We start from the raw sequence: 13,805 nt of genomic DNA, 5'->3' as shown, positions 1-13,805 counted from the left end.
AATTTGGTACAAAAATTTTTGAAATCTATGCATATATTTTTCATGATACACACTTTCTATGAAATTTCCAAAGACCCCTATGTAAAGATTTCAAATTTTTTTTTTTTTTTTTTTTTTTTACTGATTTGAAAGGCAAAATTACAGAGAGAAGAAAGAGATTTTCTAACTACTGGTTCATTCCTCAAATGGCATAGCAGCCAGAGCTGGACCATGCCCAAACAGGAGCTACTTGTGAGTTCCCCACATGGGTGTAGGTCCCAAAGGACTTGCGCCGTCCTATGCTGCTTCCCATGCACATTAGCAGAGTTGGATCGAAATTGGATTGGTGGGTGGGATTGTCGGAACCACAGGGGATTGGTAGGTGGATAGGGGTAGGGAAAGGGGCTGCAAGGGACTTGGTGGGTAGGTTGTCAGGCATGGCACCATGAGGTTACAGCAGACTGGTGGGAACAGGGTTAAAAAGTTACAGCGGATTGTCAGACAACACAATTTAAACCTGGAAAGGTGGGCAAATTTTAAGGGAAGCCAGCTAGGGGAAGCAGATTGAGTGAGTGAGTCCCAAATGGCGGGGGCTTTTAAGGTTGATTTCTGGTCACTCCTAACATTCCTCCCTTTTGTTATATAGAAAGGAAAAGAGGCATCATTTTCCTCCATGTTTTCTTCGGCCTGAGTCTGGGTGCAGTGTCAAGCTGGTGGGGAGGAATGGGAGATCTGGAGAGGTTTGGAGCCCTGCAAAAGAAGCTGGTTAACAGTTTGGTTAAATTTTTGTAGTTGTTTTACATTTAAGTGTGGATGACACAGGAATGGAGGGAGGGGTTACTTACCAGAAGTCCTTTTGAAAAGGTGGCTGGAGTTCTGAGGCTCCCGGGAATGCGAGTCTCTGAGGGTTGCTCTTGATGAGAAGCTTCAGTCTCTGGACAGATCATGGCAGGTGTTGACAGGCAGCATCCCAGCCATCCTTGGATGGGAGTGTCCACTTGGCTTTGGCAGGATACTGTGGTCACTGCTGCTCAGCCCCAATATCTCAACCTTTGTTTTATGATATTGGTGAGGAGTGTTGGGTTAGAACATGTATGATCAGAGACTTGTATTGGCCTAGGCAAAGTTGCTTAAGAGACAATCTAGTGAGGCCTTGAGTAACAGGATGTAAAAAGAAGAAACAGAAATAACATGTATGGTTGTGGGAAAGAGAAACACTTCTGATCATATAGTGTGCATGATCTAGCAGGATGCTGTGGAGTGGAGACAGTCTGGCCTGCTTCTAGTCCTGTGTTTGCTCATTCCCTCCCTGCTTGTGGGATGCTAGCTCTTAGGAGCTAGGATAACTGAGCTGAGAAGGAGCAAAGCAGGGGCACAATTGTTAATATCACTACTGATGTCATACAAAAGGCATTTTGGGTTTAGAAAGGCGTCATATTCAACAGTGATGATACTAGTTTTTCAGACTTACGATTTTCATTTTAATGTTAACTTTTTTCATTTCCTGATCATTTCCAGCAGTTCATTTTAGAAGAAAAGAACTAAATTCCAAGTAACAACTCTTCCTTGTTCAAGTAAAAATGGTATATTACAAAAAGGAACTTCACAACTGATCACACAATTCTTTTTTTCTCAAGACAACCATAATTTGATATTACTTTATCCTTAAAGAATCTTCCCCTGACAATTTCTCTTTACTTGTAGCATTTAATCTATTAACATTTTAATGTCAAAAGATGTAAAGGCTTGTTTATTTATTTATTGAAAGGCAGAATTGGAGAGGGATTTTTTTGCACCCATTGATTCACACTCCCTAGTGGTCACAACCAGAAACCTAGGGCTTTATCCAGGTCTCCCACGTGGGTTGCAGGGCCAAGTACCTGAACCATTTTCTGCTGTCTTCCTAGGCACATTAACAGGGAGCTAGATCAAAAGTTAACATCTGATGCCTGTGCGGAATGTTGATATCTCAGGCAGTTCTTGTTTGTATAAGGTTAATGTGTTTTCTCTGGCTGCTTTTTACGGTAGAGAAGACGGGACCCAATGTACAAATGAAGGGTGTTTGGCTGCAGATAGTACAGCTTTTCCATTACAATGAGAAAAACAAGTTGTGTGGCAGGGTGGTAGATTGGACAGTGTAAATGTATGGGACAAAAAGGTGTAGTCATACTGAAAATGAAAGAGTATTATAACTGGTAAGAGAGAAGAAATTGAAATAGGTATTTCAATTCAATTCAATAGGTAATTTCAGAGAAAGGAAATGATTAGGTAAGGAATATAAAATTAGGTCAGGGATATAAAGTGAAAGTTGTGAGCATGGGTATTGGGTTGTATGAGTGTATGTGTGTGTGTGCACTACTCAGTCTGCAGGCCTGTCCTTTAGTCAACCTGTCCCACATGGTTGAAGCTCATTTCTAGACACATCCATTGCTAATTGTTAAATTGGTGGCCATCAGAGTAAGAAACAAGCTAGAGAGTGAGCTAGAGAATAGAAATCGGGAGAATGTGCAAATGTTAGGAAAGATTGCTTACTGTTTTAAATTTGTACCAAGTTAAATAAAGGATTATGAGCCTGGTTTTGTCTCTGCTAAATGTATTTTAGGTTCTTGCGTTAATATTATGCCATCCCAACATTTTCCTTCATGCTTACCCTCTCCATCCTAATCAAATCAGAGGCCCACATGGGTCTGCAATCCCTTCACTTTTGTAATAAACATTATAATAAAATAAAAAATAATGTCATCTTTTTTACAATAAAATAAAATGTGTATTTGTTACAAGATAGGGCAAGGAAGAACTAATTGCAAGGTCGGTGGTAGAATTATAGAAACACCTGAAATCTACAGCGCTATAGCTTTCTGTAATATGCTACGTGTTTATTTGGTCTTACATCTCTGTATTCTGGCTAGTTGGCAGAGATCTTACCTGGGCCCTACCACTTGGCTCAGAACTTAGAAAACTGGCTTTTTGCTTTAGTTTTCCTGATACCACATCATTCGGACCCCAGCTTTGATTTACCTAATTCTATTTTTTCTTCCCCTTTAAGAATATTCATTTTTCTGACATTCTTTCGGACTAAGACTCATCACCGTGTAAGGTGTAGGCTTTACAATCAGAGATTATGAGTTCAAGCAAGTTCTTGACCTTGAGAATCTTCAGCAAGTTACTTAAGTTATGAAAATTAAGTAACTTAATCCATGTATGTAAAGAATTAGAATAGTGCCTGCATTTGAGCGAAGCTCCTTAGATATTAGGTAGCATTGCCATTTCTATTTTCTATAGGATACATTAGGGCTACCACTTACTCAGCCTCTGCCTGGAGTATTTAACAGCTCTACTGTCACTGATTGTTTTGTAACAAACAATTGTTAATAATATTTTTAGAGCCATACTTCCTGGATGTGAAATCTGATGGTTTCATTGACTACTCTAAGATTTTAACCAAGTGAATTTGATACATGATGCTTCTTCATTTATGAAATGGAAATGGTAATGATACCTGTATCTTGGAGCTGCTGTAAGAATTTTGACTTAGTGCATCTGAGATGTTAGAATAGTGCAGGTTAAATAGTAAGTATTCAGTACATTTTTCCTGCTATTATAAAAACCATTGACTCATCCATATTAACACAGAAAAACATTTGATGTTGAATAAAATTTCTCACAGCCCAGCACTGAATGTCTGCCATTATAGGAATTATTTTTTTATTTTTTTAAAGTAAAATTAATGGATTTGTTGAATGACTAACTAGGGTTATGATAGCCAGCTAGCACTTGTAAACAATTTTTATTTATTTTTATTACAAAGTCAGATATATAGAGAGGAGGAGAGATAGAGAGGAAGATCTTCCGTCCAATGATTCACTCCCCAAGTAAGCACGACGGCCAGTGCTGTCCCAATCCAGAGCCAGGAACCAAGCTCCTCCAGGTCTCCCACATGGGTGCAGGGTCCCAAAGCCTTGGGCCATCCTCGACTGCTTTCCCAGGCGACAAGCAGGGAGCTAGATGGGAAGTGGAACTGCCGGGATTAGAACCAGCACCCATATGGGATCCCAGCGTGTTCAAGGTGAGGACTTTAACCGCTAGGCCATGCCGTAGGGCCCAAGCTAGCACTTGTATAAACTCAGATCAGAGAGTTCCTGTTCTTTTTAAGGAGATTTAACTTTCTAATAGATTTTTTTCATCAATTATTTAGCTTATTTGTTTGGAAGGCAGAAGAGACAGGGAGATCTGGTTCATTGCTCCAGATGCCACACAGCCAGGGGTGGGCCAGACCAAAGCCAGGAGCCCAAGTAACCCAGCCATGATCGGCTACCTTCTAGAGTATTCATGAGGAAGGAGCTGAAACTAGGAATAGAGATTGGATTCAAGTACACACGGTCCAATATGGGATGCAAGTTTCCAAAGGAAAATATTCATCACTGTGCTCTGTATCTAACTATTCCCTTTGAGCCACAGCTTTTATCATTTTAATTAAGCTTTTTAAAGTTAAAACTAGTTTGTACAAAAATAATTTGTATTATTCATAAATATCTGAAATGATGAAAGCATATGTGTTAGAGCCCCGGGGAAAATCACAGTGCAATTAAACAGGAAATACAATTTAATATACCAAACAAGTTTCATAATATGTTAGTTTATTTTTGTCCTTACATGTTTTAGTTATTTGGACATATGAAAACACATTGGATAAGTGGATCAGAAATATTTCGCAATATGGACAGAAATTGTTGAAGAGATGTGGGACAGCCACTTTGTGCTCTCCATTTCAACCATTATGCCCCCTTGACAATGTCTTGTGTATCTTCTGGAAAGGTCACTTGTAATCTTAATATTTTATGAAATTGATTATTTATCCCTTAAGGATTTAAAATAACTGTTTGTTTTTAGTCTGACCTCTGAAAAATGAGTGAATGTTTTTCCAAGAGTTAGGAAAATTGGCATTCTCTTACAGACTTTCTGGGCATGATTTATTTTTTGGGTTCTTTTTTCCCATGGGCATTCAAGATAAACAGATGTCTGTTCTTAAAATAGGAAAAAAAATAATGTTGCTGTAAAACCAATGATAAATAACGCTGAAAAGAATCTTATCAAATCTGGACCATTTTTCAGTGCACTAACCCTAGTATTTTTAAGAGCTGTTTTTTCTTTCTGGATTTCAGAAATAAATTTCATTCTGAAGTCAATATAAGTCATTCTGGAAGATAAATTAGTACCTTTGGTTTTGTGATTTTTCATAATACTTTGCTTAATACCTAAAAAGATGGATTTTTGTTTGTTTGGTTTTTGGTTGTAAGATTTTTTTTTTAACTTTGAAAATCAGATTAGAGAGAAGGGAAAGATTTTTTATCCTCTGGCCCACTAAAAACTACGAATTTCCAAATGCTTGTCTTTTTTCCAGTTTAGAACTAAGTATAGCAAGTCAAATGTGTATCTAACATCAGTCACAATAGGTTGCTGCTTCTCGTTATCCCTCCCGCCACTTTTCTCTTGCCAACAGTCTCAGTTGAGGCAAACCTGAGGCCTTCCCTTTCACTGTTAGTATACAACTTCACACTCTGCCTCTGACTCTCCCGCGCCTCCGTGATAACAGCTGACTCCCCTGCCTCCACATGCTTCCGTGTTGTTGCTTTTGTCATTGGCTGGCCTGCATTTTGTTCCACAAGGGAAAGATCATTTGTTTTATTCTATGCATTTACATCTCAAGTCTACACCTGTGCTAGCTGTGGTCTGTGATTTACATATTTGTAAAATATGTAGAAATATGTAGATTTATGTTTTAGAAAGGAAGACAGGTTTTGTCCTGGATTTTATTGCTTAATTTCTTTACACTGAATGCAAAGAAAACGCAAAAGGAGAGTCTGCCACTCAGTGCTAAAGAGCAAAGCTTAGTCATATTCTCACTTGAGAACTTTGTCTCTAATATAGTTACTTAAAACTTTTACATTTGTTTTATTTGGTTGTAATTTTTTTTTAAATCAGAAAGGCATAACAAAGTGAAATGCAAATATCTGTTACTTTAAGAATATCTCTTATCAAACTTTTTGTATGCTAAAAAGTTAATTTATTTAGCCTATTAACACAATATAAAATATTACTAGATTTTCATGCACGTATTTCCAAGATAAACCTAGATTAGTTTTGTGGATTTTTAACATAATCTTTCTTTTTCATAAAGGAAATACTATTTTTTAAAGAATTACTTTTTTTTTTCAGGAATTTTTTAAAAGAATTTGAAGAATCTTTTTTTTAAAGAATTACTTATTTTTATCGGAAAGTCAGATTTACAGAAAGAGAAGAGACAGAAAGATCTTCCTTCCACTGGCTCACTCCTCAAGTGGCTGCCATGGCCGGAGCTGAGCCGATCCAAAGTTAGGAGCCTCTGATGGGTCTCCAGTGCGAGTGCAGGGTCCCAAGACCTTGGGCCATCCTCTACTGCTTTCCCAGGCCACAAACAGGGAGTTGGAAGGGAAGTGGATCAGCCAGAACACAAGCCAGTGCCCACATGGGATCCTGAGGCATGCAAGGCTAGGACTTGAGCCACTAGGCTACTGCATCAGACCTAGTCTGTCCTAACTTTTTATAGGTTCTTTCACCATGAAGATGATCATAATGACCAGAATCTATACCTTGTTTTGTTATTTTGTTTTTACACGTCATCTCTTATTTCTGAAGTTGGATGACTTGGCAACTTTTTTTTAGATTAAAATACATTTATTTAGGTACAAAAAATTTTTAAATCAGTGCTTTTTGTGATAACCACTTCTGTTAATATTTTGAAGACCCCCTCATTTTTCTGATTTCAAATATTTTTTTTTCACATCAACACCAAACTTGTCTTACAAAATTTTATAGTTCAGTTATTTAAAGATAGAAGGACAGATGGAAAGAGATAGAGCAAGCAAGGCAAGAGCAAACACCTGTCTACTGGCTCAGCTCCCTGAATGCCTGAGATGACCAGGCAAGGCCAGGCGTAAGCCTGCAGCCAGGAATGAAATCCCGGTGTTATCTCACCAGCACTTTTGTTATAATTATACTGAACTAACTTTGCTTATTGTTTGTTTTAACTTTATTTTATATTAACAGATATTCCCTTCGGAGAGGTAGCTCTTTCACATTTCTAACACCCGGCCCCCACTGGGATTTCACTTTGGTGAGTAGATAGCTGTACTTTTTATTTCAAAGCATTAGATAGAATCATTCCTGGGTTGTTTTCAGTATAACATATAATTGGGTTGTCTTTACTGCTGAGTATTTGGAGGGCAGATTTTCTGTTGCCCATTTATTTTAAGTAAATGTAAAAGATATTTTGCAAAGTAATGATATCGGTTTGTGCTTCCATAAGAGTATATGTCCATAAGAATGTATATCATAAGATATCTTTTTGTAAATAGTCTAACAGCTTTTTTTTCTTGGTTGGAAATATAAAGTAAAATATAATATATGGTTTTCTGCTATTAATTATCTAAGAATGGAGTGACAATATTATTTTCACATTTAATTTGTGAAAATTGACACTACAAAGTTGTTTCTTAACACTTAAAACTCATTACCTGATAATACACATATACAACTAAAATTTATACAAAAAAGTTGTGATTTTTATGCTTTTTGTATTTGGGGGAAATAGCAGGAGTGTGTCTCGTTTGTCAGATTTTACCTGTGTGTACTGAAGATCTGATGTGGCTTGTTTTTTTCTACTTGTGTTAAATTCCTGTTGGATATTATGAAGCCTTTATGAGAAAGCTTGCAAAAGAAATTTTAAAGAGTATGCAATATCAAATTAACTGGTGAAAATTGAGTATTGTGTGAAGTCAGTAAGATCATAAAATATAAACTTTATAAATTATAAATAAAATACAATAAATCCATGCATATTAGTTCATAAATCTAGTGCAGTTTTAATAGTTATCTCATTCGAATTTAATTGATCTACAGGTCACGTGGGGAGAATACATAGCCCAGAGCAGAACAGTGTGCAAGCTGCAGAACATCCGACTCACTGTGATAGTCACTAACATACAGTGTGATGTGGGCAAGGAGACAGACAGAAAATGCAGCAAAATTAAAAATCCAGAAACAACTCCACATGTATATGAAAACTTATATCAGAGACTGGACAAAAGAGTGAGACTCTGAACAAATGGTATTAGGAATGGGGGAATTAGCTGTGCTACCTAATACCACATACACATAAAAATAAATGTTGGATAGATTGAAGCGACAAATATGAAAGACAAAACCTGAAAATAATTAAAAGAAATTAAAGTCAGCTGTTTCAAAGCTTGTTCTGTGTCTTCCCACACTTCCGGTGTGCATGCAGTTTCAGAGGTATAAGCAGGCGTGCTTTCTTCTTTTTGTTTGGCGTTCCTGCCACTCCTCCCTTCCTTCCGCTAGTGAGCCCTCCCATCCCCAGCCTCCACCGCAGCCTGTTTCCCTTTGTGTTTTGTTTAGGTTCTTATTTGCTAATCACCAAGATACACATAGGAGGATTTTGGATTAGTTAGCTTTCCAGAATTTGGATCGTATTTTTCATGGTTTCCTGCATCTTCAGCATATGACTTGAATCAGTAAGGATTTTTTGAGATCTGTCCCCTCAGTTTTTAGTTTTTCCGATTATTTTTTATATTGTTCTTTAGATCGTCTTGATATCCTTTAACTTGATTTGAAATAGCATATTATAATTTTTACTCTGCCTTTTTGAGAACTTCTTTCTGATGTGCCTCCATTCCCTAATTCATACTTGTGAAGCCTTTTTTTTTCTACTGAAAGATCTTTGGATGCTTATAATATTCATTAATCATACAAAATTATCAACTTAAAAATTAGTTTACTGTAGTTTTATTGAATTTTGTGAAGTTTTTTCCTAGTGAAAAAAAATGTGTTTACTTAGAAACATTCAAAATGTTAACAAAATAGAGGCCTGGTGAGGTTGCCTAATGGCTGAAGTCCTCACCTTGCATCCATCATGATCCCATATGAGCACTAGTTCTAATCTCAGATGCTCCACTTCCCACCCAGCTTCCTGCTTGTGGCCTGGGAAAGCAGTTGAGGACAGCCCAAAGCCTTGGGACCCCGCACCCACATGGGAGACCTGCAAGAAGCTCTTGGCTCCTGGTTTTGGATCAGTCAGCCCCAGCCTTTGTGGACCCTTGGGGCGTGAACCAGAGGACGGAAGATCTTACTTTCTCTCCTTCTCTCTGCAAATCTGACTTTCAAATAAAAAAAATTTTTTTTAATGTTAGCAAAACAGGTGCAGCTTTGTTTTTGTTTTGTTTGCTATTACAGAGTAGCTTTTAGTTAACAATTATTTCTTACAAAAACTGTATCAGAGACAGCTAAAGATGAAAAAACTGTCATCCCCATATATAATTAATGTAAGCTGTGCACCAACAGGAACCTGCTTTAAATTTTCATGCTAATTTACAACCTGCATACCGTATGTGTAAATTAAACCAGAAATTTAAAAAGCCACGATACAGTTTACAGTTCAAAACCAAATGTTACATAGCCTTACATTTCAGTTTTTTCTTTGAAAGGAATTATGTAAAAGGAGCAGGGTTAAAGCTTTATACACACACACCCAACCCTGTACTAGACCCAGTATTACCATCTTCCTGCTTGTTTTCCTCTTCCTTCTCTGCTTTTTCCTGCTGTTTCTTTTTTGCTGCATTAGGTTTTCCTTGACCTCAGTATTTTTCCTTCAGCTTCGCAGAATTGCTTTCATGACATTGCTGGTCATCTGCATATCTGTCCCAGTTCCTTTGCAGCATCACCAATGGATAGGTCAGGGTGTGATACTTAGAGCAAGGAAAAGGCCAAAGGAGGCCTCTTGGGTGCACTGGGATCTTTGAACTTCTTTTTTGTCTCTGCTGTAGGAGAAATATGTATTTTCATTTCTGTTTCATAACAAGCCTTTGTCCACCTTTGCCACGTCTTCACATTGTCCCTTCTCTTTAGCAGCATGATCTTCCAGCTCTCTGAGTACTTAGAATAAGTACTTCTTAGAAAACTAAAAGGTGATGGAAGCATTTGGGCCCTCATGCTCCTCCCATCAAGTTTGTCCAAAGAATATACACGGTTAATTAAGGGGAAAAAATACTTATTTTATTGGAAAGGCAGATCAGATTTACAGAGACAAGAGACAAAGATCTTCCATCTACTGGTTCACTCCCCATATGGCTGCAATGGCCGGAGCTGAGCCAATATGAAGCCCAGAGCTTCCTCTGGATCTCTCATGAGGGTGTAGGATCCCAAGGCATTGAGTTATTCTTCACTGCTTTCCCAGGTCATAAACAGGGAGCTGTATGGGAACTGGAAGAGCTAGGACAAGGTGAGGATTTAGCCATTGAGCCATCACACTGGGCTGCGCAATGACTTTTTGGCCCTCACTTCTTAGGATCTCCTTAGTTCATGCTTAATTTTCCGTAATGAGACACAGTCGCTTAGTGTTCATCTGACTGTTATTTCCAGTGTTGTGTCTTTGGAGTTCAGTGTACTTCAGTAGCTGTAAGTTATTGAAGTTTGAGTCCCACTTGGGGTTGCCTTGGCAGGGCCAGACCAAATGAATTTGTGGACCTCACATGGCCCATAGGCCAGACATTTTCCATCCCTGCCAAATGGAATGCTATTCTGTCCTTCATCCTTTTTTTCTTAGAGTGATTTTGTATAAGATTTGACTGTAATTTTGTTTATTTTGGATGTGCATTTGGCTTTCCCAAACTTTCATAAGGAGACTTGATTCAAAAATAGCTTTTCTAACTTCCCAGAGTTTCCTTTGTTGTTTCATGTTTTCTTACTTTATAAGATCTTCTAGCTCCGTTAATTTTCCTACTTCTATCTAGAGTCAGTCTTTTGTTTTTCTTTTCTCTATTGACCTTGTCCTGTTCAGTTGAAGATATATATATGTATACATATATATATCTTTAAAAATACATATATATACACATATATCTTCATATATATGTATGTGTGTGTGTATATATATACGCGCGCACACACACACACACATATATCTCTTCCATTTACTGGTTCACTCCCAAAATGACTGCAATGACTGAAGCTGAGCTGATCTGAAGCCAGGAGCTTCTTCTGAGTCTCCCAAGCATCCAAAGGGTTTGGCCATCTCCCACTGCTTTTCAATGCCATAAGCAGAGAGCTAGGTGGGAAATGGAGCAGCTGGGACACAAACTTGTGCCCATATGACATCCTGGTGCATGCAAGGGGAGAATTAGCCAATTGAGTCATTGTACCAGGCTCTGAAAGGTTGTTTGAAATAGAGGATAAGGAACTACTACTTAAGGGTGCATGCTCAATGAACCAGAAATGGTAGATTTGTAGTTTTTCTACTGTTAGTGCTAGAGGAGCTTTATGATTACACTCAAGTTCTCCAGCAACCTGGGTGTTCATCCTGGGTGATCAGTTAATAAATCTGCTTCAGGCAGCAAATCTGAGCCAATAACAAAAGATACTATATTTTCATGAAAGGACCCCCTACCCTTCTAATAGGATAAACAGGATGTATTGCTTTTAAAAAAAATAACTAGTTGCTTTTCTGTATAAAATGTATTTCACCTTTTCTCTAACAAGTTCTCATAGCCTTTGACTTACCTTAAAACTCTGTCCTGGAAGACTTTTTAAAAAAATAGGTTTTCTAATAGGGTAGAATCACAACACAGCACAAGATAGCTAGTTGGGGGTTAGTACTATTTAGAGTACATGTGAATGTCTCTCATCAAAATGATTATCTTTGGCGCACAAAGACTTAACTGTTTAAAAGTGGTTTTCTAATTGCATGGACTCTTTCTTTAACGGGGTGATATGAATTCTTTCTATTTGAAAATTTATTTTTTTTTTCTTACAGAAAAGAAAACGAAGAGAGAAAGATGATGATGTTGTGAGTCTTAGCAGCCTGGATCTGAAGGTAATCTTGCTGCTTTATTAAAGTAAAGCACTTTAAAATAGGCAAAGTATATTTTTTCTGTGCTTTAAAAAATATGTATGTTGGTCAGATTGAAGGGGAGTACATCTTTCATTGTAAAACTGAATAATACTGGCTCATGGATACCTTCTTTCTGCTGCTCTGCTTCTATGTTAAAAACAAGGGGAAAAACACTTCAAAACAGTATTGGGCTGTAACTAGCAATCATAAACACAAGCACTTAATATGACAGGCCTATAATATATGAAAAGAAAGGACTAACCCGGAGATTGGTGAATGTGCAAGTACCATCCCTTTCCCGAGAGAGGCAACGTTTACTGTGCTGTAACCCAGTGGTACATGCAGGACTGTCAAAACGTGGATTTTTCTGTGAGATACCCTGAATTGTAAATGTTGAATCAGATTTTTCTAAAAAGAACCATGGAAAGGTTTTCTTAGTTTATTTTATGCTACAAAAACATTATTCCGCATTTCTTATTTTCTTCTGATAGCTTTAAATGGTGCTCACAGTTGCTGTTTAACGTAAGCTTCTCTATATTTTTAGGTGAGGAGGCCTTGGGATCCTTTATAGCTTCTCAGCTCTAGAGCGCCCTCCTCTGTTGTATTCACAGGTGATTTGTATTTGTTTTAAGATTTCATTTACTTACAAAAGGCAGAGTGACAGAGACAGAACTTTGTTGGTTTACTCCTCAAGTACCCACAATAGTCAGGCAAAAGCTAGGAGTTGGGAACACTATCCAGTTGTCATAGGTGGGTGGCCAGAACCCTAGTGATTGAGCCATGGTCCACCGGATCCCAACTACAGAGTAGCTAGGATTCACCCCAGGCGCCTACAGTTTGGAATGCAGGTATCCCAAGCAGGCAGATCAGCATGATGCTCCGTAACAGTCACCCTACATGTATTATTATACATGTGGCCTCATACCTTCTGATATTTTCATTTCGCATCCCTCTTTGATTTTAGCTTTGCTTTTGTATTCTTTCAATTTCACCTCTGTCATTAGGGTTAATTTTGAGAATTTATACAACCCAGCTTATTCAGTAGCTTTTTGAATAATGTTTTTGTTGTTTTCACTTCCCAGGTGAGGTTGCTGTTCTCAGACTTAACATGCTATTGAAGATCAGTTGGAGAAGCTTAGTGGTCTTTCCTCTGCTTTTTCATTCACATGCTGACACCACGGGAATCACAACTGTCTGATTTGTCACTCTCTTGTCTTATTTTGAGGTTTAACAGGAAACTTTGTCTCTTCAGTTTATTGTAGACTTTGTCTTTGATTTTCTCTTTGATATGTTAACTGCTCTATCATTTTTTCTTTAAAGACTAAAACTTATCAGGTATTTAATTAAATTATTAATGATAGAACCAAAAGGATAGATCTCTTCAAAGAACTGGGAAACATTAGAGCAACCTGATAATTAATTGAAGACAGATGAATTTGAATTAAAGTGATTAAGGTGGTAGGAAAAGATAGAAATAAGAACAGATTAATATCCTCATTACATCTTTACCTACAAAATTTATTGGCATTGCCATCAGTTTTCTATAGAGTTAGCTTCCACATTTACAGAGTGATAAAAAAGCTAATCTATAACAAATAGTGAATCAAAGGGAACATAGTCCTAGAGAATGCGGTAAGCCAATGAGAGGGCATTCGTGCGTTCTTTATCCTTTTTATCTGATTTCGGATTTGGGATACTTTTTTTCTCTAAACAATCCCTCTTTTGACAAATAATCTTTCAAAAATTAATCACAGTTCCAAACATGGGTTCAACATGAGGTAGTAATATCATTTGCTTCCTAATAGAAGTAGTGAGCCACGTGAAGTTAGACAACTACTAACGGCAGTTCTTAACCTGCTATGTTATCAGGATTCGTTTGGCCCCA

General features: G+C 37.6%; 1 protein-coding gene across 1 annotated transcript in view; it reads left to right on the top strand.

The window, feature by feature from the left end:
- The window catches only part of NET1 (neuroepithelial cell transforming 1), a 43,568-nt gene that overhangs the window by 3,954 nt on the left and 25,809 nt on the right, over positions 1-13,805 (top strand). Inside the window, exons 2-3 of the mRNA XM_004588487.4 lie at positions 7,066-7,132; positions 11,843-11,902. Coding sequence (XP_004588544.2) covers positions 7,066-7,132; positions 11,843-11,902 — 127 coding nt within the window. The remainder of the gene's footprint in view (positions 1-7,065; positions 7,133-11,842; positions 11,903-13,805) is intronic.

The sequence above is a fragment of the Ochotona princeps genome, chromosome 10 (genome assembly GCF_030435755.1).
Source record: "Ochotona princeps isolate mOchPri1 chromosome 10, mOchPri1.hap1, whole genome shotgun sequence".
Lineage (NCBI taxonomy): Eukaryota > Metazoa > Chordata > Mammalia > Lagomorpha > Ochotonidae > Ochotona > Ochotona princeps.
Note: the sequence above shows the minus strand (reverse complement) of the source record. Positions and strands in the feature narration are given on the sequence as shown.